We start from the raw sequence: 27,360 nt of genomic DNA on the forward strand, positions 1-27,360 counted from the left end.
AATACATATATTTTTTAAATTTAACAACAAAGTCCAAACTTCTGAAATGCTTTAGAGTTTAATGGTTTAGCACAATGAAATACAGTATAAAATTTACAAAATTATAATTCAAATCAGGCAATATCTGATTAAATAAGTAAACATGAAGGCTGAGAATCTGGCTAAGCATTCGGTGCTAGCTTTCGGTACTTGATAAACCATTACAGCACTTCAATTCAGTTCACAATTCAAACAGTATTTAGGTTTGATACCCAGCTCTAATGTAATCTAAATACAAATAAATTAAAAAAAATGACACAAGCAACTACTCAAAATCAAATATCTCCGCCTCCTTCTCTTTCCAAAAAGCAAAACTGCGGTCGATGTATTTACAAATTTCTTCATTGCTAAAACTGGAAATGTCAGTTCCAGTCTGGAGCCCCCCCTCGTCAGGTGTGGGCGTCTGCACAATGACCTTAGGGACCTGTCTAACCTCTGGGAGGATGTGTTTCACCACTTTTACAGTGCTTTCAGAAGGACTCACAGTATTTCCAAAGAACTTCACTTTAATGTCCTCAAAGCCGTCCTTCCACTCGCGGTTCCCGGCCTCGATGTCCTGTACGACAGCCTTATGGAAGTCCCTGACCAGCTCCCAGGGAAAGCTCCCCACATGGTCAAACACCTCAAAGCACAGCAGGTGTCTCATTTTGCGTTCGTCCACGGGCAACTCCATTTCCAGCATGTGAAAGTAGCCCAGCATGAAGAGATCCAGGGTCAGGTTGTCGTACTCCACCGGCATGCCGTCCAGACGAGGTAGGAACTGCTCTGGGGAGTAGAGGGCCTGCTGCCTGTGGAGCCTGTGGATAACACTGAATGGTTATTCAAGATGTATTAACACTAGGCAGACACTAGTCTATGTCCACGACATTCCACTTCTGGGAGGTCCTTTTTGGCCGGATGTCCATCCCCTTCCTCTTCCTTTGTGTTGGCGTTCTAACCTCCGGTGGATTTGTGAGGACTATGGTTAACTGCTCCTCAGATCTCTGCAGGGGAAATCCAGACAGCTAGCTAGACTATCTGTCCAATCTGAGTTTTCTGTTGCACGACTAAAACTGCTTTTGAACGTACACATGTTCCACCAAAACAAGTTCCTTCCTGAGACTATTTAGCAGAGGCACCGTGGCTCCGTCCGGAGCTTAGCACCGCCCAAGATGATTGTGATTGGTTTAAAGAAATGTCAATAAACCAGAGAACGCTTTTCTCCCATCCAGGAATGCGGTGTAGACTAGTCAGACCCTCCTCCGCAGCGCTGTGGAGGAAGGTCTGGCAATGCAAGACAAGGCTGACACTAAAGATTATAAACTTAAATGTCCAATATGTAATACTGACAGCTAGTGTTTAAAATAGTTACTGCAGTACAAATTCAAAATACTGGAGAGAGTCGTCTCTCGAAGTTCACGTTGGTTGCCAGGCTGATACCCTAGCATCCACAACAATGTTGCTAGACACTCGTCTCACATAGCCAGACATTACTCCACAGCACAGCGGAGTAGCTAACGTTAGATGCTGGCTATATTGACAGTCATAAAAGCCGGTGCTCACGTGGAGCTCTGTACCCAACTGACAGACACACTTTTTTGGCTTAGAATTACCGTAGGAACCGCTAAAAATCCCACAACCTCACCTTCCTCTCCACACGCCAGACAGACACACTTCCTCGGCTTAGAATTATGATAGGAACCGCTAAAAAATAACACTACCTTGCCGTCCTTTTCCACCCGACTGAACACACTTTATTGGCTTAGAATTACGGCAACAATCGCTAAACACACTGCAAACTCAAGGTCCTCTCTTTCCGATTTACAGCCCCCCTCTCTTGGCTTCAAATAACTCACCGTTGTCAGCTACAGCCGCTGAACAGGCTACAGCCGTGGTTGCATGCCTGGTCCTCCGGTAACGTTAGCATGGCGGCGTTAGCCAGGACCAGTTAGGATCACTTTACTGGCCGTGTCTCAATTGCTTTTGCGAGTAACCAACTCTAGCTATATAATTCAATGTGAGTAGCTACACAAATGTTGAAATGACATAAAATGTCCGTCCCTAGTAGCTGTGATAAATTAGCCTGAAGCTAATGCTTACCTGTTCTGGAGGAAATTAGCCAACTCTGAGTCCTTTTGGGCTCTAAGCTGTCTCCATCTTTCAAATACATCTCCAATATTTACCCAGACAAGTTTGTTACATCTCTGGTCACACAACTGTTAGAAACATGCTGTTTTTTCATGTCTGGTAGAATCTATCTCCGTAGATCCTGTTGGTTTGTTTGCTGCTTTCATGGCTATACTAACATTCCAGCTGTAGCGCGCTGGGTTTACGTTTTTACAGGTCTATCTGGCAACCCGGCCTGGCTGTCAAACTGGGCAGTTGATACCAAAACACAGGCCAAAACACACACACACAGACATTACGTCACGGAATGGAAATTTCAAAAGGAGAAAATACTGGCATTAGCATTGTTGTCAGAAAAGATAGTATTTCAACTTAACATGTTTCCTTAATATCTGATGATGGCTTGGGGTCATTTTTGGATTTATTACAGTAAATATATTACATATTGGACCTTTAACCACCAAATATTTGGCATTTGTTTTGCTGAATGACATCAATGATTAATTGATATTTTAAATTGTTAATTAATTTTCTGTCAGGCTACTAATGGATTGATCAACTAATAATTTCAGACAGCATTCCAAACCAGACCTTTATGCTGTTCAGTGGATACTTTTTAAGATGTATCGTGGACATTTAAGTTTTGAAGAAATTAAGTTATCACCACTCAGTCACCACTGGGTTACCTTATTCAGCGATAGATAGTGACTTAACAGACATTTATTTAAATGAAAATCTTTGAGATTATTACTTTAAGCAATTTTTTTAATTTTAACTGAAACTGAACTAATCCTTAATACTTTTTTTTCGACCACTTGGGGCAAAGTAACTCAAGCTAAAAAGCTGATTTATAAGCTCTTGAAGTTGATATGGCAAACATGTTAGAAATGGTGGAATGTAACTGTACAATGTTGTACTTTTTACTCCACTACATTCATCTAACAGCTTTAGTTAGTTGTTACTTTACACATTAAGATTTTTGCACACAAAACACATTTAGTTTATAAAATACAATGTTTTATAATAATTTAAACTACCCAGCAATATAACGACCTACAAGTCCAGCTGAAAGGATTAGACCATTAATCACTATACTACAATAATGATTGACAGAACTGTTGTGATCGTTTCCAGATTCTAAAATGTGAGGCTTTTTCTGCATTGAGCATACATTTACTTTTAATACTTTAAAGACACATTCCTGATGATACTTACACACTTGTACTTAAGTAAAGGATCTAAATACTTCTTCCACTGCTGCATGTACTCCTAGTCCTAGACTATTTTATATTAATTAACGCCCGTTGCATTCAAGCCATTGCCAAAGGAGTTGATACAATCAGCTCCACGAAACGCTCTCTGTATTTCTCAGTATGGCTATGTTTATAAAATGGTGCGTGCAGCAATTTGAGTGATGTGTTTTACGTCACCGCTGTGATAGGACAACAGCAGCATTCAGCTTGGGAGACGAAGAGGACATAAAAATGACAAAATAACTACCTCTTCTAAAGAGTCCATCGTGTTTTTTTTAATCCTCCGTGTCCTCCTTGATTTGACGGGTTAAACGCTACCAGCAACTTTGTGGAGGAGGGGTGGGGGTGGTGCGTGATCACCGAAGGCCTGCGTCATGTGGATGTGCCGACAGTGTTGTTGTCATTACTTAGAATTCCTCAAGAGGGAGACGGAAACTATGCACTATAGCTTTAATTAACAATATTTTAAAATGTATGGATTTTCATTCAACTTTATGAAGGGGTTGGTTATATGCAAGGAAGACCTGTTCAATACCAGCTCAGTCGTAGTTGTAGTAGTTTTGGTCTCAACCAGTATCATGTACCAAAAGGTTAAAGGTTATCACAGACAATGGTACGTTATAAAAAGTCATGCAGCCCTACCTGCGTATCTGTCTGGACGGGACACTGGAGATCATGCTCCTCCAGTTCCCCAGCATCTTGTTGACGGCACTTCTCTGCTTGAAGAAGTGTCCCAGAGAACTGTTCATCATCTTCGACTGGGCGCTCTCCACGCTGCCCCTGCGACCTGACCCAGATTTGTCACCCATGCCCTGGTTTCCACCACTCATCTTCCTCTCTGCTGCATCCTTGTTCTTCAGTGTCACAGTGTAGGCCGATTTCTTCCAGTGGCCTAAGAACAGCACGACTATACGCTCCTTTCTAAGGCTGGTGGACTCTACAACACCTGTAACATTTTCATCATGGTCAATGCCAGAGTCACGGTTCTGGTTTGTCTCTGGGGCCGAACTCAAGACATTAGGCTGTTTGTCCGACTCTGAGGCCTCAAACTGTGGGAAAGAACTTAACACGACAGCCTCCGCCGCCTCATCTGACAAAGTTAAGTTCTGTGTCTCAAAATTAGACTTCAAAGTTCTCACGGACACCCCAAACTGATGGATTTCATCCTCTATGCTCTCCCTGCGTACCCTGGTGGAGTTCTGTCTGTCTGGTGTCTGAGAGAACACGGTGATCAGGTCGGTGTTGGGCATCTTGGAGTAGGGCTGGTCTGTCAGGTTGGTCATGAGCAGAGACATGCTCTTTACGATGCCTGAGATGCGGCCGCACCACACAGGTAGGGGAACGTGACTTGAGAAGTTTCTAAACTGTGTGTTGACGGTGATGTTCACTATGGGGGCTGGCAGGATGTGCCTGAGCTCCTCGGCTAGGCGAGCAAGCTCCAGCTCGTAGCCCTCACAGTTCCTCTGCATGGAGACGTTGGCAATCTGTTGCTCCAAATAGATGAGGTCATCCTCAGTCAGCAGCTCACCAGAGGGTCCCAGGATAGCATTGTGGGCTTGGGAGTACCTCCAGCTGACTTTGGCATATCGGTTCCCATTTTCCTGTAAGAGAAGAGGCAAACAGCAGGCAGATAAACATGCAGGATGTCATATTCAAGTTTTTTTTTTAACATTTCAAATGGCTTTGGCGTGAGAGGGAAAGAGTAATGCTACAGTAAAACTGTGATCCAAACCTCAAAAATATGACTTGACTAGCAATGTGTTATGTGTTCAGTGATTTGTTATAGGCAATTAAAATTAAATGATGATAGAATTTCCAAATGTTTTACATTTTTTGTCAGTAATGCAGATTTAGAATAGCATCACCAAATCAGACCACAATTTTCGCTTTGCTCATAGTGGTCTGGTCATTTGTTTAGAATGAGATTTGAAGTAGGCTGGTCAACATACACTCTAACTGACTTTTCTAGGGCTGCAAACTATCAATTATCAAAATAGTTGCTGATTACATTTCTGTTATCGATTAATTGACAAACTTTTTTGGCTGATTTTTTTTCTACCAATGTAACATCATTATGTAAACCTGTGTACATGTACATGTACACTGTGCAGTATCTGCTGGACTCAACCAATTCACATTTAATGTTTTCCAGACTACAATGATGTAGCTAAAACTGTGATCATGACATTCCCCGAACCTGTGCTACGTAAGATTGAGATGAATGTATAAATGTAAGTGCAATAATACTCTAACCCTGTTTAATCTATGGAGATATATTACCTTCCTCCTCTGATCCTCCTCATCCAGCAGCCTGGCCTGCAGCTGTCTCACCATGACTTGCCTCTTCCACTCAGCAATGGGGCAGCCTCTCTCATCATGAGTGGGCACCAGGTAGTCGATGTCCGACAGGTTGGCCTCCTCAGTGGGCAGGACCACCATCTTGTTCTGCACAGACACTGCATTTTAGCTAAAGAAAGGAAGGATGTACAAACAGGGAAAGCTTACTGCACTTACTGCTTGTCCAGGGAAAACGCCTGATAATCCTGATTGTTTTAAGGATTTAATGGAATTCATGTTGCCAAGAAGTTTTCTTCCACCCAGGAGGTTTGCATCAGGAAACATCGTCTTATCAGCAGAGAGAGTTATCTCGCTCCCAGCGGCCTTGGGCTGATTGAAACCTTTAATAACTGAAATACAAATCAGAAGTGTCTGTCTTACTCACTATAATGTAACCATTACATAGTACTAATAACAATAACAATAATAATAATTAAATTAAGATTGAATAAGATAAACAGAACTGGTTTTCTCACCAGATGTTGCAATTTGAATCTGCTCTACTCTGTGGACAGCGGTTGTTTTCTCCGGCTGGGCAGGTATGGATGAAGCAGAAGGTAAAGGAGGTGCAGGAGGCTGAGGGTATCTCGCCTGCGGGGAATCCTCACTCTCAGGTTGCTAGTTTGGACAAAAAAAGAAGCATGGCCCGGTTGCTTTGGGTTGTATAAGTTAACTGTGAAGAATGGAAAACGTGGTGAAAAACTGAACTCAGCACTTACCTTTAAACTATCCATGGTTGGGTTACCGCCGTAAGTGTCTGTGCATGTGTCACTCAGGCAGCCGTAGTAGTCCTCCCTGCTGCACTGCAACAACACAGCCGGCTTGATCTTCACTTCTTCCTCCACTGGAGCAATTACCTCGATGGGATTATCTGTGCAGGCTGTCTGCACACATCACCGTTACAAAGACCCAATATTATGAAATGTGACAAAAACTCTGTTTTGTGATCCATACACCTCCACATCACAAATGCCTTTGCTACTGTTTTTGCCTTTATCAAACAGCAGGTAACAAACGGTCCATGCTGATTGGGTCAAATGTTGTGTCCCTCTGCATGCTGTCACACAGTGAATGAGCCAACACACAACAGAAACAGATTTATAGATATTGTTTTTGTACATTTTAACTTTTTACTTTCTGAACACCGTACATCTTTATAACAAAAAGCTATTAGTCTGGACTTTTAGTTCTACCATTCACAAAATATATATTTATAATATTTTTTATTGTTTTACAGGAAATAAATTCCCTTTTTATTTGTTGTCAAAGTCACAATATTAACAGATACATGTAAAGGAATAAGATATGAATTTAGTTCTGTCCAAAGGTAGGAACATACAGTATATGGCAGAAATAGAGCATTTACAGATTGTGGGAGATAGAAGTGTAGATTTAGGCAGTGTAATCAATCACACTATTATTCCTATATTATATAGATTTATTTGGATTGTTTTCTACAGGTCAGTATGACATGTAGGTGTAAAGGGAGTGAAGTAAACTGTATTAGGCTAAGCATGGAAGTAAGAGTTAGATTGGCTTTGTTTTTTTAATCATCTGTACTGTACATTATGCCAGTGAAACCATTTTTTAAAATTCGGTAAGGAATTGTAAGAAATAGGTTAAATGAAATTAATAAAACACATCAAAACATTTTAAAGCCTGAAGACATGCACTATGAAAGACAAAAGAACCAAACAAGCACATGGAATAGTAAGCAACCTTGAATAATTGGCAGCCTTTCACACCACTCTAGGGAGGATGTATGGAAACATTTAGATCCCCTTTAATGAACCTGCATTGTTCTAATGCACTCCATGCAGAATGCATATCAAATTCAGCTCTCCAAGGACATTATTATTAACCAAAACATCAAAGACAGCCCTAATATGCTGCTGCATGCTGTTGTGCTTTGTGTCCGTGAGGTGGTCCTTGCCATTTCCTCTCACACAGCACTTTGATGTCCAACAGCACGAAATATGCTGTGACACTGCTCAGGCGGAGGAATTAACTGCCCCAAAGTTGTGCAATCCATAAATAGATAAACTATGGTGCTGGGAAAAGGGGAGGGGGAGCCTGATTCCTTTGTGACCCTTCTCGTAACAGTTGTAACAACAGTGTCCTAAAAGCTATGATGAACCGGTCCGTGTGTGTGTTTAATTAGACCCAGTGGCCAGAGAGCATTTGGTTTTCATCAGCACCACATCACAATTGCCACGCAGATATACTGTAGTTAGCCTAGCCCTGTTTTGGCCTGGATCTAGTCTCCCTCTATCAAAGACCACAAAGAGCCCCGATCCCTGCAGATTAGGAGCCAAGAGTTAAGAAACAGCTACTCAGTGCTGCCTCATTGTCGGACATGCCGCACCAGTAATCTGTGGTCTCTGTGGGTCGAGCCACGAGAGGGTTTAAGCATTTCAGAACACCATGTGTATTTAAAAACATGTCTTGTAATTCTGGAGTCAATCATTAAAACAACCTGCTTCCACATGAAATATTCACGTTCTTGGTGATAAATTGCAATGTGGAATGTATACAGCGGGTGAACATTATACACAGAACACTATAGTGTAAATACATGTCCACTCACATGTTCAAATACTCTCAGGTTTCCCGCAAGGAGGTAAATGCTTGAGAGGCTAACTACTGACATACTGAAGATTTACAGCTTTTTTGCACCCGCTGTAGCTTAGCTAAAGAAGACAAATGACAATATTGATCTACTTCATAATGGAACATTGTTAACAGCTACTGGATCAGAAAACTATATCTAGAAACAGTGCAGGATTCAAAAAAAGGAAGAAAAAAAATCAACAATGACAACATACAGTACCATAGTAAGGTCATGTGCCTGGAATATTAGTCATGCCTAACCGTAAGAGGCCACAACTGATCAGAAAATAGGTTAAACATTGCCAAAACATCTGTTAGCTAGGGCTTAACAACGTACAAAACTTTCCTTTCATTATACACAACTAATTACTCAGCATGTCATGTCACTTATGAACAAATGCTCAAGGAAAAATAAAGTAATGTAATAAAGCATAAAGAGGAGTAAAAACAAGCAAAAGCAGCACAGACAGTACAAACTCTAGTGGAAATGATCTATAGACCAACCTAAAACCTACTAACCTTGATCTGTGCACTCTGGTACGACTGAACGGAGAAACTCCTGAGGCAACGACTCGTGCAGCCAGGTATCTGGAGCGGTCGCTCCGTGACGAGGATGTGACACTATCTTAAGATCACCAACCACTTGTTTGACACCATCATCAGCATCTCTGCCAGTAGCCAAGGGTCGCCAGGCAATAAACAATAAACTCTGATCGGAGAATGCGGTTAATAATTAAGGGATAGGATAGGGTGGCCGGTAGTGTCACTGGACAAACCAATGGCCATGTTGTTGCACGAAGGGAAGTATCAGTGGAAGACTTGTCAAAGCAGCTGGAAAAGAGACATTTTATCCATACACGTTCAGGCGTTTTTTTCCACTTGAGACAATTGAACAGAGGAGTTAATTCATCAAGCTTTTTTTGTGAGGGTACAAATCTACTTGAGATGGTTTGTAAACTGTGACAGTGGAAACACAATGTGACAGCAAAAGCTTAAAGAGCTGGGTTTGATTGTTAATGTGAAAAAGCTGACAACAGCAAACAGAAGATGTTATGACTATGATAAAACCGATGCATATCAGCATCCTTGAAATTTAAAAACAACAAAGAGATGGCCATTTAGGGCCGCGACTGACGATTAGTCTTTAAAAGTCAGAAAATAGTGAAAGATGACCATTTCAATTTTCCAAAACCCAAATACACCTATTAATATAGGTAAACATTTCATGTTTAATGTTGTAGAAGACAGCATAAAGAAAATATTCACACCACACTCAAACGGTTCATTTCTGGCATTTAAGCTTTAAAAAAAATTTAAAACGATAATTAAAATAGTTGCAAATTTATTTTCTGTCGATCAACTACTCGATTAATGGATTAATTATTGCAGCTCTACAATTATTACTAGATTTTAACACCTTGGCATTTAATACTTTTCAAAGTAGAACATGTGTGTAGAGAGTATTACAAGGTGTATGGGGATAGGATCTAGATTTTATAGTTCTGTAAAATATCTCCCCATCTGTAATACACATGCAACTGGGATGCAGCCAGGCTTTATAAGATTGAGACAAATCAACTCATCTGATCTTCAGATTATTTTATCTCTGACAAAATAAAGAACACAATGAGTCTATCAGATGCTCTCTGGTGATAATGATTCCAATTCCAGTGATGAATTAGACGGCAAAGTGTTTCCTCTGTCTAAAAATACCATTCTCAAACAACAGTACGTTGGGTCTGATGGCTGTCAATGGAGAACAAAAGCCTCAAATGTGTATGAAGTAAACCTCACACCACACACTGTTTATTTGATTGCAGCTGTTCCTGAGATGCGAGAAGAGGAAGAGCGGTTGACAGCGCTGAACAAGTCTGACCTCGCTGTGAGTGATCCAAACATGCGAAGAGGCCAAATACACAGCTCACCCTGCTCAATGTCCCAATCCATTTAGCTTGCTGCTCGGAAATGAGATTATCTGACTGACACTTTAGAACCAATGAAACCTGTGATCTCCGCAGCACTTTACAAACATAAAACACCACCACAAATGTAATTAACGCATGTCTACTTGTACAGCTCATCTTCGGTAGGTTTCAAAGCATTACATAGTTTGTTTTCCAAATATTATGAGGATTTAAAATCATAAAAAGGCTATTTGAGGTTCTCTATCAGATGACCTCTTTGTTCACATCAAGCCTCCATCTGTGTGTCCAATTAATACACTGCCAAGAAACCAAATACATCATTCTGTCATTACCAACATTACACAGTATCCAAAGGTGACAATCATAGCACTTCCAAATCCTTGGAAAAAAACATGACACACAATCAAACGTTTGTTTGAAGCCAATGACATCCTGCTCTCCGAGTCCACAGAGGGATAGAGTTGCCGGTTCCAGGCATCAGAATGGTGAAAACGCTGAAACTTAAGCTTGTGGATCTCATAACGGGCTCAGCCCATGGGCCCTCCACCTGAGCCGCTGGAGAGGGGTAACTGATAGGCCCTTAGCTGGCTGCGGCTCCGGCTGCGTTCGACGTTGCAGCGGCCCCTGTGCTAATTAGCTCTCCATTGTTGATGGGAGAGGAGAGCTCAGCAGCCACGCCTCGCTGGCTCCCTATCATCATCCTCTTTATGTATGAGTGCTGCTCTTCTCTGCTGACTTATTAATGGCTTCTTTGGGCCGACAGCCTTCTTTACTCTGTGTATATCGCTGTGTAGTGTGCGCTATAGGCGGCAAGTGAAGTGTGATGGGAAGAAACAAGGAGAGGCTGCAGGTGGACAGCTGTGAGGCTTTAAGGTTCAACAGGTCGGCTGACAGAGTGGTCCCCATAGGCTTTTTCAATTAACAGTATAATCTGTTTCCTATTTAAAATCAACTCCACAAGCTCAAATTTCAGTATCAGTATAAACTGTAATCCTCTAAACCTAATTATTATGTAGCTATTTAAAAGAAAAACAAATAAATCAAGATATAAACAGGCTGGACACAGCACACTGACTGTTTGAGTTAAATGCAGGCCAGTTTTTTACTGCATTGACCCCTGACTTGAACAGGCAACACCAGCATAAACAATGTGCTAACACTAAAATATTCATCAATCACATTAAGGAGTGTTGTGCTCTTTGCAACTAAACAAAAGAAGTGTCCTCGGTGGCAAACTGAGAAGGAAACAATCTCCTCCAGCACTCACGCCACCATCACTTGTAATGCCCTATTAAACACAAAGACAATCATCCTCCACTTTCTTAGTCCTCTTAAACTGAGAGCATAGCAATCAGGCGGAGTGGAAGACAACAGCGCTGGAGAAGGACAGGCCTGACCTGCATGAAATACATGTCGCAAATTAAGAAAATGATTCACCGAGGTTCCAAGATGTTCCAGATGTTTGCTGTTGACCGCACATCCCAAACTAGCTTTGATTTTCATGCCAAAGTAAACAGCTGGGCAGTGCTGACACAAAGAGAGGACACAAATTAGGAAAATGTGTTAAATAAAATATTCTGTAGGTGAGAGTGAGAAAGCTTACATTTTTCTGCACAGCACAGAGATATCTGGCACATTCATGGTGTCCATTGTACTCTGCCAAGTCGGCTGCTGTAAAGCCATCAACATCACGATCTGAAGGGTTCGCTTGATTGGCCAACAGGATTTTACAGCACTGAAAGAAAAAAATAGAACACTATAGTTGACCAAGACACAGCAATATGTATAAAACATTGCTTTATGAAAAACAGTTTAGTTTATTGAGAAAAGATAAGACAAAAACTATAACAAGAACAACAAAAAAACTAAAGAAAAAAGTTGCATCCAACCTCCAGCTCTCCATTCTCTGCAGCATCATGAAGTGGCGTCCCTCCCCAGTAATCCTTGATGATCTTTGACCCCATGTGAAGCAGCCTCTCCAAAATACAACAATGCCCTCTGCTGGCAGCAAAGTGCAGAGCAGTTGCTCCATCTCTGTCCTGGCAGGACAAGCTGACACCAGTAGTGGTCACCTATTTGGGGTTAATGAAAAAACATCAACGTGGTGAAAAAAACATAAACTATATCTAGGAAACATGTTGTTGTGCTTCTCTACTGACCAGCCACAGCACCACAGCTTGGTGGCCCATGTGAGCAGCAGCATGCAGGCAGGTCATGCCATCGTGGGCCCTCAGGTGGACGTCAGCACCGCACTCATTCACAAGGTACTCTACAACATGCAGGTGCCCTTCCTGGCAGGCCAGATAGAGCAGGGTAGCACCGGTGACAGTCTGGTGGTCCACACATCTGTAGTCCAACAGGGAGTTACTATCAGCCATTAAATGCTTTAAAACATGTTGTCAGTAGTGGGACCAATATCATAAATTCTGCCTGATACAAAGCACCAATTTAATATGTGATGATTTACGATGTTAAAAAAACACGTGGACCAATATATGTTTTGGGTTATTTTAGCCATAATAGGGTTCTGTTCAGTTGAGTGTGACATTCAGAATTCTACAAAGAAGCCTTCAAGGATACACAAAACGGAGATAAAATGGTTTTCAAAATGTTTCAAACAGCAAAGTATGTAAGTATCAGGACAAGTACATACAAGTGTTTTTAGACCTCTACATCAGCAATGAGCTTAAAGCTTCTCACCAAAACTCATCACCAAACACATGGTGGTAAAGCAATGAAATATACTATATCTTAATTGGTCTTGGTTTTTACCGGCATTGGTATTGCGTGAAATGTTGAACAAAACGATTGAATACTGAATATCAGCAAAAACCTCAGTATTGTAAAACCATAATAAGCATAACGTGTGGAAAAACTTTAAAATGCAGTGCTACGTATTGTTATTAAAAGTAATAGTAGACAACATTAGGAACCTGTCTATGGATCGGAGTCTCTGGGAATGAAAACATCACATGACCCACCCTAAAGCTGAAATTCATACTGTCAAGTATGAATACCATACAATGATTCTTCTGTTGGTAAATGTACTGATTCTCGAGTGCTTGCTTGGTTTTGAACTGACTTTATTGGTATTTTAGCCATGACATACAAGCCGACGAACCAGGATAAGCATCTCCAACTACTGGTTTATGTGTTTTATAATACTCCATCGCATAGGTGAATATAGTACGTAGTAATGATATCCAGTGGTGGTACATTTACTCAAGTACTGTACTTAAGTACAAATGTTGAGGTACTTGTACTTTACTTGAGTCTTTTCTTTTCATGCCACTTTCTACTTCTACTCTGCTACATTTCAGAGAGAAATATTGTACTTTTTACTCCACTACATTCATCTGTTACAGCTTTAGTTACTAGTTACTTTACACATTAAGATTTTTGCACACAAAACACGTTTTATTCTAATTTCAACTAGCCAACAATATAACGGCCTACAAGTCCAGCTGAGATGATTAGACCATTAAACACTTACAGAGCTCCACGTGAGCACAGGCTTTTATGACTGTCAATATAGCCAGCATCTAACGTTAGCTACTCCACTGTGCTGTAAAGTAATGTCTGGCTATGTGAGACTAGCATCTAACATTAGCCACTCCGCTGTGGAGTGGAGTAATGTCTGGCTATGTGAGACAAGCGTCTAGCAACATTGTTGTGGATGCTGCGGTATCAGCCTGGCAACCAACGTGAACTTTGAGTCTGGGGAGGAGGGGGGGGATGACTCTCTCCAGTATTTTGAATTTGTACTGCAGTAACTATTTTAAACACAAGCAGTCAGTATTACATATTGCACCTTCAACTAACGAGTAATAAATAAGTAGTTGGCTGAATGTAATGTTGGATAAACAGTTGATGTAGCTTAGCTAAAAGTAATAGATAAAGGGTTGAAATAAGTTGCTAAAAGTAATAGATCAAATAAATTTAAATAGCTAAAAGTACTGGATAAAATGTTTTTTATTTAAAGCTAGCTAAGCTATACTGGATAAATAGATGGAATAGATCAAGCTAGATAAGAGAAGTGGATAAATGGATGAATTAGATGAAGCTACTGTAGCTAACAGTACAAATAGATAAAGCTTGCTAACAGTTCTGGACAAATGGATCAAATACAGTGGGGAGAACAAGTATTTGATACACTGCAGATTTTCCTACTTACAAAGCATGTAGAAGTCTGTAATTTTTATCATAGGTACACTTCAACTGTGATAGACGGAATCTAAAACAAAAATCCAGAAAATCACATTGTATGATTTTTAAATAATTAATTTGCATTTTATTGCATGACATAAGTATTTGATAACCTACCAACCAGTAAGAATTCCGGCTCTCACAGACCTGTTAGTTTTTCTTTAAGAAGCCCTCCTGTTCTCCACTCATTACCTGTATTAACTGCACCTGTTTGAACTCGTTACCTGTATAAAAGACACCTGTCCACACACTCAATCAAACAGACTCCAACCTCTCCACAATGGCCAAGACCAGAGAGCTGTGTAAGGACATCAGGGATAAAATTGTAGACCTGCACAAGGCTGGGATGGGCTACAGGACAATAGGCAAGCAGCTTGGTGAGAAGGCAACAACTGTTGGCGCAATTATTAGAAAATGGAAGAAGTTCAAGATGACGGTCAATCTCCCTCGGTCTGGGGCTCCATGCAAGATCTCACCTCGTGGGGCATCAATGATCATGAGGAAGGTGAGGGATCAGCCCAGAACTACACGGCAGGACGTGGTCAATGACCTGAAGAGAGCTGGGACCACAGCCTCAAAGAAAACCATTAGTAACACACTACGCCGTCATGGATTAAAATCCTGCAGCCTTCAAGCCAGTGCATATCCAGGCCCGTCTGAAGTTTGCCAATGACCATCTGGATGATCCAGAAAAGGAATGGGAGAAGGTCATGTGGTCTGATGAGACAAAAATAGAGCTTTTTGGTCTAAACTCCACTCGCCGTGTTTGGAGGAAGAAGAAGGATGAGTACAACCCCAAGAACACCATCCCAACCGTGAAGCATGGAGGTGGAAACATCATTCTTTGGGGATGCTTTTCTGCAAAGGGGACAGGACGACTGCACCGTATTGAGGGGAGGATGGATGGGGCCATGTATCGCGAGATCTTGGCCAACAACCTCCTTCCCTCAGTAAGAGCATTGAAGATGGGTCGTGGCTGGGTCTTCCAGCATGACAACGACCCGAAACACACAGCCAGGGCAAATAAGGAGTGGCTCCGTAAGAAGCATCTCAAGGTCCTGGAGTGGCCTAGTCTCCACACCTGGACCCAATATCTTTGGAGGGAGCTGAAAGTCCGTATTGCCCAGCGACAGCCCCAAAACCTGAAGGATCTGGAGAAGGTCTGTATGGAGGAGTGGGCCAAAATCCCTGCTGCAGTGTGTGCAAACCTGGTCAAGAACTACAGGAAACGTATGATCTCTGTAATTGCAAACAAAGGTTTCTGTACCAAATATTAAGTTCTGCTTTTCTGATGTATCAAATACTTATGTCATGCAATAAATTGCAAATGAATTACTTAAAAATCATACAATGTGATTTTCTGGATTTTTGTTTCAGATTCGGTCTCACAGTTGAAGTGTACCTATGATAAAAATTACAGACTTCTATATGCTTTGTAAGTGGGAAAACCTGCAAAATTGGCAGTGTATCAAATACTTGTTCTCCCCACTGTAGATGAAGCTATATCTCATGGATGAATTCTCCCACTCCAGGTAGTATATGTTATATAGTACCGATGCAAACTACATCAGACAAAACATTTTGGGAACCACTCTAAGCTGTGAGAGACTGGCTTATGTTTAGTTTTGGTATAGTTAGTTATAGTACAGTTATATAAATTATGACTTTTTTCGTTAAAGGCTTATCATTCTAATAGTGGGACAGTAGGCTTCTTTTCTTCAATTTTAAGTTACATTTGTTGAACTTCCCAGAGTTCTTGTTTAACCTTTGTTCAAATAATAGTTTAACAAGCACATAGTTTTAACAGTCTATGACAAACACCCACATCTACTGGGGCGGGACACTGCTGTATTCAGGTGTGACCTCCGCCATATTTCAAAGAACAATCAGTGATTGCTGTGAACTTACCCAGGTGCCTGTTGAATAAGGAATTTTAAACAGGTGAGGTCCCCGTTGGCTGCAGCATAGTGAGCAGGTACAGCTCCACAGTTTGTCTCCACCCCGGCCACTCCTCCAACAGATAGCAGCCACTTAATGACCTCCACACACCCAAATCGGGCTGCGAGGTGGAGGACAGTGGCACCAGCAGCATCCCTATCCTGGAAACATTATGAAAATAAAGCTTGATTTAGACTAATTGAACTCTTCTACTGTGAAGGTTTATTGTAATAAACACTTATCAAGTTACGTCAAAGGAGTTTCACTACTGATATGTACACAAGATGGTGCAAGATATTAAACAGGTATATTTATTTTCCAAAGCTACAGTAGGGATTCTTGTGAGGACCAACAATTGAGATATTTGGTGGTCTCAATTAATAATCAATAAAAAACCATAAGATGAAACATTGTTTTCTTTAAGGATTCTGTAAATTCAATGGAAATGGGCATGTATAATTCTGAGAAGCAGAGATGTACGTAGGCTAGACGATACTAATAGCTAGTTCAGTGAGAGCTCCCCTCAAGCATCTGGACGTAATTATACTTGCTATATAATACTAATGGATACCCAGTAAGTCAACACCATATGATGTAATCAGCTGGTAATACATGGTGTACAGTACCTTTTACAGCTGCAGTGATGTAACTATACTCTGGGATCAGTTAGATGACCATCTAAAGCCTTCGCCTGAATTCAGACTCACACACGATGGAGTCAGCAGAAATTACCAGGAAAACTGGACATGTGGCATCTCTCCAAGGCATTCGAGCTCAGGGTAGGTTTTTCCTTTTCACAGTGGATTCATTTACCTCAATGTTGCAGCCTCCCACGTCTACCAGCCATTGCAGCTCCCGGATGTGGCCTGTAGCTGCTGCATCATGTGCTGGTGTGGCCCTGTTCAAGGCCCGGGCATCAGCTGCCAGCCCCAGCTCACTCACCAGGAACTGCAGGCACTCCAGGCGTCCACACCTTGCCGCGTGGTGCACTGGGCCTGCACCTTGAGCATCAGTGATGGCAGGTGAAAGGTAACCAGAAGATGCCAGCTCCCTCAAGTTTGCAAGATCCCCTGCTCGAGCAGCCTGGATGGCCCGATGAAGCACCATCCCCGGCTGCTATGAGTAGGTTATGGCACACAGAATAAGCTCCCTGAAGCTCTTTGGCTCCCATCAGGGTACCATCTCTTTCTTGCTCATGCTCAACTCTCATTCAATAACAAAAACTCATGCACTCATTGCCTCTTCCCCAGCCAGGAAAATGACACCCGAGCGGCGGCCAGCTGGCCAGCATGGCTATTGGGGAGAGAGGAGGGGGTCAGAGCCAGTGAGATAGAAAGGTAATGAAAGACGGGTGGAGGTGCAGAACTTGTGGCCTCCTGCTCTCCTTTGTGTGGCAGTGACCATATGCTGGCACACGCACCAACGCTTCACTGGAGATGGGGGAACTGAGGCGGCACGGAAACTTAAGTAATGGGAGAAGTCAGAGCCAAGGCATGGTGGATTACAATGAGTGTCTGTTTTTTACAACTATTTTAAAAATTCATCTCAGTGGGGATGACTAAACAGTTACAAGACTATAATCTACATATATTTTATAGTTGATTAGTGAAAAAATATTAAAAGTGTATCTTAATATTTTATTTCAATAATGCTCACACATGTTGCCCCGACTCCAATTAGCTGATTAGCTACTTACATGACGTGATGGAAGTTGTACAGTCATCGCTCCAGAACACCACCCCTCAGGTCGCTTCAAGTTCTTCCCTTTTATTATTTATATTAAATATTTCATCCATTTTACATGATCAGTTAATGTAACAATAAACACAGATGATGTAGTTTTAACATCCGTATTTGACCTACATGATTTGACCTACAGGACTGTCTAGGCACATGAAGGCTGTCAGTCCATTTCTTCCAGCAGCTGCACAGTTTCCCTCAGATCTTCCACAACTGCATCCACATCTGCTTTGGTCGTCCCCCTGCCAACGCTCAACCTCAAGGCATTAGCTGCCACCTCTGAGGGGACACCACAGCTCAGAAGGATATGGGAAGGCCTGATGGACAGACAGTGAAGTGCAGGGAAGTTATGCAACCTGATCATTATGGTGTCTGGATGAAAGCATAACAGGTGAAAGAGGGCGTCTTTTACCTGTTTCCACTGTCTGAGTGGCAGGCGGCACCAACGCTGGCCAACAGCCTCCTACAGTTGGACAATACTCTCCAGCCTAAAGCAGGAGAGAGAGAGAGACAGAGGGAGATAGAGAGACAGAGAGAGAGAGAGACAGAGAGAGAGACACAGAGAGAAAGAGAGACAGAGAGAGAGACAGAGAGAGACATTTAAAGCCTTTGTAGTTTACAAACAGCCCTGTGCAGGTCATGAACTGTCTCTGACAAACATTGGTGTAGGGCTAGAGGACACTGTTTTGGATTGGCAGGGCAGACCAGACATAGGACAGAGACGGAGGAGTCATGAGATCACCTTGTAATGTTGGGCCCAGGATGGACACATTACATGTGTTAGGGAGCATATCAGAGCCAGGGTATTGGCTGTTGAAGTGGATCTTGTCTTTAAAGACGGCCTGAAAAGAAAACATACTGATGGTACGCTTTTTTTAATGCATAAAAAGGGAAGCAACAGAATAACGCTAATGTAGGTTATAATGTTTTAGTCAAAGAACAAAAATACCTGTGAACCGTAGTCATAGTACAGTTCAAATGAACTCAATCACACCATAAACTGATAACATTACTATTGACTAATTGATTCGAGTATCTATCACAGTCACAATGAGAATGTGACATTTTTCATCTCTCTAAATGGATTCAAACTTACCTTCAGTCGTTCCTCCAGGTAAAGTTTGGTACTTCGCATATGACTTTCATAATCTGACAGATTACAGGTCACTAGTTCTGCAGCCTAACAGACAAATAATAAATCAGTCACTACAAATGAAACATAATATGATATTTTTGGTGTCTAAATAAAGAAACAATATCAATGGTATTTAGGCTACAAGTTTACAGGTCACTTTCATCAAAAATCACTTTGTCATATTTGCTCAAACTGTCACTATATTCTGACAGTACTACATGAATCAGATCATCTGTGAAACGGAATAGACGCGTACATGAACAGCTGCAGACAACGCTGGCACATAGTAGGTCTTGTTATGCTATCCATTCGGAGGACGCGTTCCACACATGGGCAATAGAGCGCTATGCTACCACTTGATTTTTAAATGTAAGAACTGATCATGTATCATTTTTATTTAGTACATTAGCAACTATTTTAATGTCTCAATTCACTAACACAACAAGCTACAGTCTAAAGATGAGCAGTGATGTTAATTGGCAAACAGTATAAACATTTTCAGCTTCATAAATTATAGTATAGAATCACAACTGCTATGCAAAAAGCTTATTGTTAAAGATTTGTAACCAACTGCCAAACTGTTTTTGACAAGACACTAATTTCCCCACTGAATTATGCACAATTAAATCAGGAAGCTAAAACCTCCTTTAGACTAAAGAATTCCACATCCAGAGCAAGAAACATACCTTTCCCAGACCAGCAATCATTGGTGTGTTTTCTGTGCTGTAATTTTCAGAAAGACAGAAATAGACCCTTATATTTAGATCTTGACCATTGTTTAATGCATATTTGGTACTTTATTGACTTTTCCTCAAGTAAGACAATGTATTATGTTACCCTGGTCTGAAGTTTCTCTCCTGTCCTCCTCCAAACAGCATTGGATACAAAGGTGTTCTCGTTCCAGGGCCGTTCACATACAACGCACCAATCCGAGGGGCATAGAACTAGAAATGTTACAAAACCTGTCAATAACATGTATTAACCTATTTGTGATGCCAAATAAAGATGTTTTATACGACAGATGGCTGACCTTGTGTCCCACTATGGTGAGGTAATCCACTCCCAGTACACAGGCATCTACTGGGATTTTCCCCAGAGCCTGAGCAGCATCAGTGTGGAGCAGGATCCTGAGCCGTTCCTTCTGCTTGTTGAGAGAGTTTATTCTCTGGCAGATCTCTTGGACTGGCTGACATTAGATAAGGCACATTAGACTGCACACAGAGCTTTTTGTTTTAACATTGGAATTGTGTCGATCCACAGAAGGATTTATCAGCTCCTATTTCACCTTCAAAAATTGATGGATTGTTCTACTCTAACATATTTTATGATAATCAAAGTAGAATTTCTCTAACAGCAGTACTGAGAGTACTAAGAGATACATTTACAGGTGATCCTAGAAGAGTCTATCTCTATCTTACCATGATGACTCCTGTCTCATTGTTGGCCAGCATGATAGAGATGAGACAAGTGTTGGGACGCACCGCAGCAACGATATCCTCCACCTCCACACAGGCAGTCACCTTAGACACAGGCACATATGTCACGTCTGTGACAAAAACAGTTACCCAAGCAAGTCAAGAAAGGGTATACATGTAAGGAAGCTACTATAGAATACAGATGTTAAAATAAAGTCTGATATCTTAAATCAAAAAATATTCTCCTGGTATTAATCTGAATAACATTTTACAGGATGGTCTCCTACCTGCCTTGCCATCTCTCTGTAGGTGCTCAGCTACTAGTTTGACCGAGTCATGTTCCACATTTGAGATGATAATGTGAGGAAGAGCATAGTTTCCATTCTGGTGCCCTTCACCTTGCTCTGCAGCCCTGCAGCTTCTTCTGAAGTGCTCTACAGCAGTGTGAAGCACCAGGTTATTGGCCTGAAAGAACATTTGTTTGCTATAAACCACCATTGCATGCAATGATACCACTATTCTGCACAAAATATTTTCCAGCATCACACTTAACTGTTGTAGCTTTTAAAAACCAGAGCAAAAAAGTGCACCAACAGATTAATTACCTCCGTTCCACCTGATGTGAAAATGATGTCTTCTGCTTTACCTCCAACCATTCTCGCCACACTCTCTCTGGAGTGATTAATTATGACCTTGGCTTTAGCACCTAGAAATAAAATTGACGTATACAAAAATAACTTTATTGTTTGCACACTGAGATTTCAACAGGGTGCTGAGAAAGCAAAATAGGGAAAATCAGCATTAGCCGCTTTCCGACCAAGTAGTTAGAGGAACGTAGTTATAGGAAAAGTCCACTTCTAAAGAGATCTACTAACTACTCTCCCCCAAAACCGGTTTTCCCATTTGCATTTGCACTGGCCAAGTGGCCATAGGGACTGGTAGGAGGGGTAAGGGAGTGATACAAGCACAGCAACGATCTATAGCGTTAAAATCAGAAAACAAATACACCAAAAAAAGTATGAACTAAATACTAAATCTAATGTATATAGCTTATGTGTCATAATTTAAACAAGTCTCCTGAAGAGAAACGTGGATCTCTCTCTCCCCCGCCTCTGCCTGCTGCACTGTGGACGTGTGTGTGTGTGACTGTGTGTGTGTGTGTGTGTGTGTGACGGCCGGCCAGCGAGCGAGGTGGAGTTTAACTCCGAAAAGACTAATCTTATGATGGACATGTGTTGTGATATTTAAACAAACGAACCGTCAGCGGTGAAATAAAAGCCTCTTATTTACGAGAGTGGTCTGAGAGGCCTCCAGCTTACAGCGAGGTGTCTGAGCGTGACTGGCCCAGCGACGAGCTAGAGGCCGGGGCAGGCGCCTGCTGGCTGTCGCCTCACTTCATGGAGCATCTCAACTCCGAAAACCTTGAAACAAATTGTCAATTCGGCATCAATTTGCGCAAGACTGACTATATTCAAAATCTAAACAGTTCATTTCTCGCCTAAAACGTTGTCAGAAGTGAAATTAGTGATGAATAAGATGGTGAAAATTGTTAAAATTGTCCCGTTGTTGGTCTGTCTGTACCGGAAACCTGACCCTCGTTGACCTAGGTTCCTATGCTGAAAAGGGAACAGCAAAAAGACCCTGTCCTGAAGTAGGAGCTGAAAGAGTTACAGGAACTGCGGCCAGAGGGACTTAATAATCCCCAAATTGGTCCAGTCAGAACACGAGAAAAAAAGGGTTCTAGGAATTTTATTTTACACACACACACACACACACACACACACACACACACACACACACACACACACACATAACTTGCTTTCCAATTCCAAAATGAATTCAGTGTAATAGCATTTTGATGAAGGTTTAAGTGTTCTTCACCTGCTATATAATTGCTACTGGGGTTTCCCCAGGCATCCTGGAGGGCTTCAGAAATGGCTCGGATCACTTGTGGTTCCAGCGGAGACGTGGCATTGTAATCCATGTAGATCCTACATTACATTAGGTACATTGGAGAGAAACTTTCTCTCATTTTATGTTTAAGCCGATATACTGTACATCAAGAGCAGTAAAAATAATCTAATTAACGACATGACCAATCCAAATCAAACCTTCCTACCTGTCTACACTCATTTCAGAATAACGTTGTATGGCCAGTGAAGGTGTGACCTTTTACCGTGGTGATGTCATCAGACACTCCTAGGGAGAAATAAGACATTTAGCAGAATGTACATTTATTAGTCAGGCAATATTCCCAGTAAAAACTAAATTCCTAGTAATTTCTAATTAAACACTGTATAACTCTTTACAGCAAAGCTTTTATTTATATCTCTCCACTTTTTAATTAGTGAGGGCTGCATTTATTTTGAAAGCACTGCGTGAGTTTCAATTCCAATGTATGTATGTATGTATGTGTATAGTATATATATATATATATATATATATATATATATATATATATATATATATAGTATAGTATGGTATTATTCCCAGCAGATGTAACTGAATATTGATGGATTAAATGTACTACTGTATAAGCTACTCAATTTTAATCATTGTAGTATGTAATTAAATGCCAACTGGGTATCTCACAGAGACTACACAGGTGTATTACACATGTGAAGCCGGCTTACGTGCAGTTTAGTGTCACAAATTATTTTCCAAAAACTGAGTGTCCCAAATGATGAGGGTCTTATTTGAGACAGGTTAAGGGTAGGGGTAGGGTAGCACAGGTGGTTTAGCAGGTTCATAATTAAGGACATTGTATGGGGAATTTGTGACACTAAACTGCACGTATACCAACGTTACAGCCATGCTGACAGGTAACGTTATATACTCAGCTAACGTTAAGTTATCGTTATAATCAGCTAACGTTAAGTTATCGGGTAGCTTCCTGGTACCAACTATGCTTACGGTTAACTCAAAACACGGGGAAACTGGAACATTAGCTAAAACAACCTGTCCCATCCCTGGAAATGCCTGCGACACCGGGATATTTAGCCAGCTAACGCTAACTTACTGTAAGTAACATCTGTTAACTTTAGCTAAGGCTAACGTTAGCTAGTGCTGCTAAATCATTTTTGCTAGCATGATTCCATTTAACTGTTAATCTCCTTTCAAGCTCTAGCTAATGAATAAGATATGTGTGACACGGCAGGCTTTGTGTCTAACCTTGTGAAGTGATGTGAAGGTGTCCTGGATAGATTTACTACGGTCTGTGTCAATCATTAGCTAGCTAGCTAACCAGAGCCAGTAAGTAGGACTGGACTGACTGGAATAGGGAGGACTCCGTTGGGTTGCCAGGTGTCTTAAAGGGAAAGCTGCAATTAACTAAAAGATGTCAGAGAACGCTCAAAACTATTTTAACGTTTTGATATATATTTATATATTGTTTATTATATACATTATATTTATATAACCTTAGAACATAAGTAAAAGCAAAGACCATTCAGTCTTTTTCTTTTTTACCTGTAACGTTACCACTCGAAAGGCAGGATCAACTGTTTACTAACAGCAGTTCTTATTTCGAAAGAACCTGAAAGATCAATTCAATTTTAATCTAACGTTAGTAGATGAGGATTTAGACATAAATAAGTAATAATAAAAAAAATAAAAAATTGAAATATAAACATTCCCAAAATGCTGGCGTGCAGACATGGCAACTCTGTATTCTGCTTCTATATGGTAACAATCGTGCAATACAGTCAATTCATATTTATTATTTGTGCTGCTTGGTTACAAAAACAAATACTGAAAATGGGTGTATATTCTATAAAGAAGAGGAGTCCATACTTTGTGTTGCAACATTTTCAGGTTTATTTAATATATGACAATGTGTTTAGTGTACACAAACAATTGACGCTAAACTCCAACACTCAGAGACACTGACTGAACTACTGCCCATTTAAGATTTTGCAAATGGATGCAACTTTATAATACACTGTTCACAGCAATCATGTTTATATACAATGCAAAATAATTTTAAGAAGGAAAAAAACTGGTGACATTTGAAAATTAAGAAAAGAAAAAAAGATTAGATGTGGAAGCACAAAAATGTAAATGATATTTCTTTGAAAGGGGAGGGGAGGTATTAGAAAAAGTAGATTTTGCAAAGGCTGTCAGAGCATGATGGTGATATTGAAAAAGGAGTAAGTGTGACAGTAAGGTTACTACAGCATTACTCTGTACAAGAGGCAATGCCATCATGAACCAACATCCCCTCACACGTCAGTGGACAGATAATTACAGGTATATCCCATAATACCTCCATTTGGTTCCCTGATAGTAACCTACCTACAATCAATAAGGAACCAGACTGTGAAAACAAAAGACAGGTCAACATAACCACTCCAGCAAAATAAGTATTTTCAAATATCAATGTACATTCAGTGTGATTTTTTTGTGACTGCACCAACAAAACTTTGGTTGGCTCAAATGTGACGCACATTAAAATGCCAAATGAAAACACCAAGAATAATCTCAACACAGATCAGACTGGAGCAATGCCGGGCTTGCATTTTAAGATTGTGTTTTCATTTAAATGAGACAGAAAAGAGTGCTTGAGACAGTATAATGTACAGAACAGCAGGGCATTCCCTCAATGATGATGCTATAGCCAAATCAAATACAACTGCAGTCTCTGCCAACACAGTCTGTGATATACTTTGATCATAACATTGATCACAGGTCTTGCTTGCTACACAACAAGCGAAAGATATTAACAGACATTTGACTGTTTGATTAGCCACAACTACTGACAGTTGTGCACACACGTATGGTTGTAAAATGTTTTGATTTGATCACTTCAGAAATATGTCCACAACACACAGAATACTTTCCAATCTCAGGAAATATGTTTATAGTAGAGTAAGGTATTGTATGGATTACCTCAGCATAAAAAATAAAAACATACTGAATTGATGTTACAATTTAATCCCCTGCTAAATATATTATTTGTGCGCTTTTGTGTAACAGTTTAATGATTGGAGATGATGTAAGTGAAATGTCATACTGTCAGCGAGCATGCACTCTAGGCTGGCTAACCTGAGGCATGCTTATCACTCAAACTTCTCCCAAACAACTCCCAAGCTGCATTTGTACCTAGTTTTTGGATTCATAATCAATTTGAATGAAATAAAGTAGAAAAAGCACAGTAGCAATTTTCATCAAGGATCAGATGAAGGGATTAAAAAGAACAGTTGTACGGTCTTTCAACTTGCACTTTGAAACTGTCAACAGCATTGATTTCTTTTTAATCAAAACATGATAGGTTAACACAATAGTATACAATAGTATACAAAAAACACAAACTGTACAAACATGAAGTATACTCTGTGTTATGGACATTCCATACTATATGACAGCTGATTGTCATATTAGATATGTAACATATGTAACATTCATATACATTATACCTTATTGTCTGAATATGTAAGTGATGATGATGATGATGAAAAGCCAGAAAGTGATGGGATCTGCAGACACTTCCAGAACAGTACTATAGCAGCATGGAGGATGTAGTTTCAAAGCAACTGGTGCAGAGGCATACTGTACAGTATGATTGAAAAGAGAGGCACTACATTTAATCAATATAAACCAGTTCCTTATTCTGTACTGTGAGGAACAGTTTGTACTTTTGATCATTTAACAAGGTAGCTTTGTGCAGCTGAGGATGGTCAGACCACCTTAATATTCTCTACCTAACAATACTTTGACCTTTTAGATGTATATTAGTTGGGTCAAAGGTCAGGTGTGACTATCCTAATCTTAAAGGGGATAGTATTATTCAAGAGATCTTCAGCACAAAGAAAGTGGCCAATCAAAATTCTGAAACTGTTTAAATAGCATTAACTGCACGGGGACAAGGTTGTATTATTCAAACATTTAAGGAACTCATATTAAAAAGTGCGGTGTGCAGAAATTGCACGGTACTACTACTTTAGAAATATAAATGTCTTTGTAAATAAATACATGCAGAAATAAATACAGCTGTTAAATAGCTAAATATATCACATTTTAAAACAAATAAAATTCAGGTAGAGAATGAGATTAAATTGGAAGGATTAATGGTGATGACACTTGATTACTTTTTATGTGAATGTAAATACCCTTGGTGCTCCTACAAGTAGCTAAAACGACAATGATTGATCAAAATGCCGCAAGAACATGATATATTATGATATGCCACTCCTTTGCCAGGCTGTGTGTTAAGGTTTTGAAGAAGTTTTAAGAATAGGAGTCAGATTGCTCAATTAAAGTCAGGATTTATGGACTAGAAAGAAAACAGAATTATAAAGAGTTACACTCAACTGTCATTTATTTTTCTTTTAGCGTGTATTTTCTAGCTGTACGTTGTATGCAAACCAGGTTAGACACTGTATATATAGCCGTAGAGTCGAGAAGAATCTGCATGATTTTCTATTTACTGATAAAAATGTAGGAATGAGATCCTCACTGACATGGCAGCTTTAGGTAAAAACAAAGGTCACTGCATTTTAAGGAGTAAATGTATAAGGCTTGATGTGTTACTGACAACAACTACAGTACATTACTATACGTATGTATTCTGAGATAAGAAACTGTTGCTACTTTCTCCATTTTCTTCAATCGTCCAGCTATGAATAAACTCCAGTACAGTGACAGCTTTTTGAAGAGGT

At 40.5% G+C, this 27,360-nt stretch overlaps 2 protein-coding genes across 2 annotated transcripts; both read right to left on the reverse strand.

The window, feature by feature from the left end:
- Positions 1-39: 39 nt before the first annotated feature.
- Positions 40-18,066, reverse strand: espnla (espin like a). The gene is made up of 11 exons (XM_078259889.1): positions 17,228-18,066; positions 16,385-16,575; positions 12,430-12,616; positions 12,160-12,342; positions 11,874-12,005; positions 6,455-6,619; positions 6,212-6,353; positions 5,913-6,085; positions 5,679-5,843; positions 4,041-4,999; positions 40-836 (listed from the first exon to the last, which is right to left on the reverse strand). The coding sequence occupies exons 1-11, from the start codon at positions 17,519-17,521 to the stop codon at positions 305-307; spliced, it is 3,123 nt and encodes a 1,040-aa protein (XP_078116015.1). The 5' UTR covers positions 17,522-18,066; the 3' UTR covers positions 40-304.
- Positions 18,067-18,165: 99 nt separating this feature from the next.
- Positions 18,166-23,985, reverse strand: scly (selenocysteine lyase). The gene is made up of 13 exons (XM_078259891.1): positions 23,876-23,985; positions 22,824-22,903; positions 22,586-22,695; positions 21,310-21,410; positions 20,992-21,169; positions 20,708-20,835; positions 20,320-20,475; positions 20,127-20,233; positions 19,976-20,012; positions 19,251-19,334; positions 18,897-18,996; positions 18,567-18,642; positions 18,166-18,471 (listed from the first exon to the last, which is right to left on the reverse strand). The coding sequence occupies exons 2-13, from the start codon at positions 22,835-22,837 to the stop codon at positions 18,318-18,320; spliced, it is 1,245 nt and encodes a 414-aa protein (XP_078116017.1). The 5' UTR covers positions 22,838-22,903; positions 23,876-23,985; the 3' UTR covers positions 18,166-18,317.
- Between the last annotated feature and the right edge of the window lie 3,375 nt (positions 23,986-27,360).

Source organism: Sander vitreus, chromosome 9 (genome assembly GCF_031162955.1).
Source record: "Sander vitreus isolate 19-12246 chromosome 9, sanVit1, whole genome shotgun sequence".
NCBI lineage: Eukaryota > Metazoa > Chordata > Actinopteri > Perciformes > Percidae > Sander > Sander vitreus.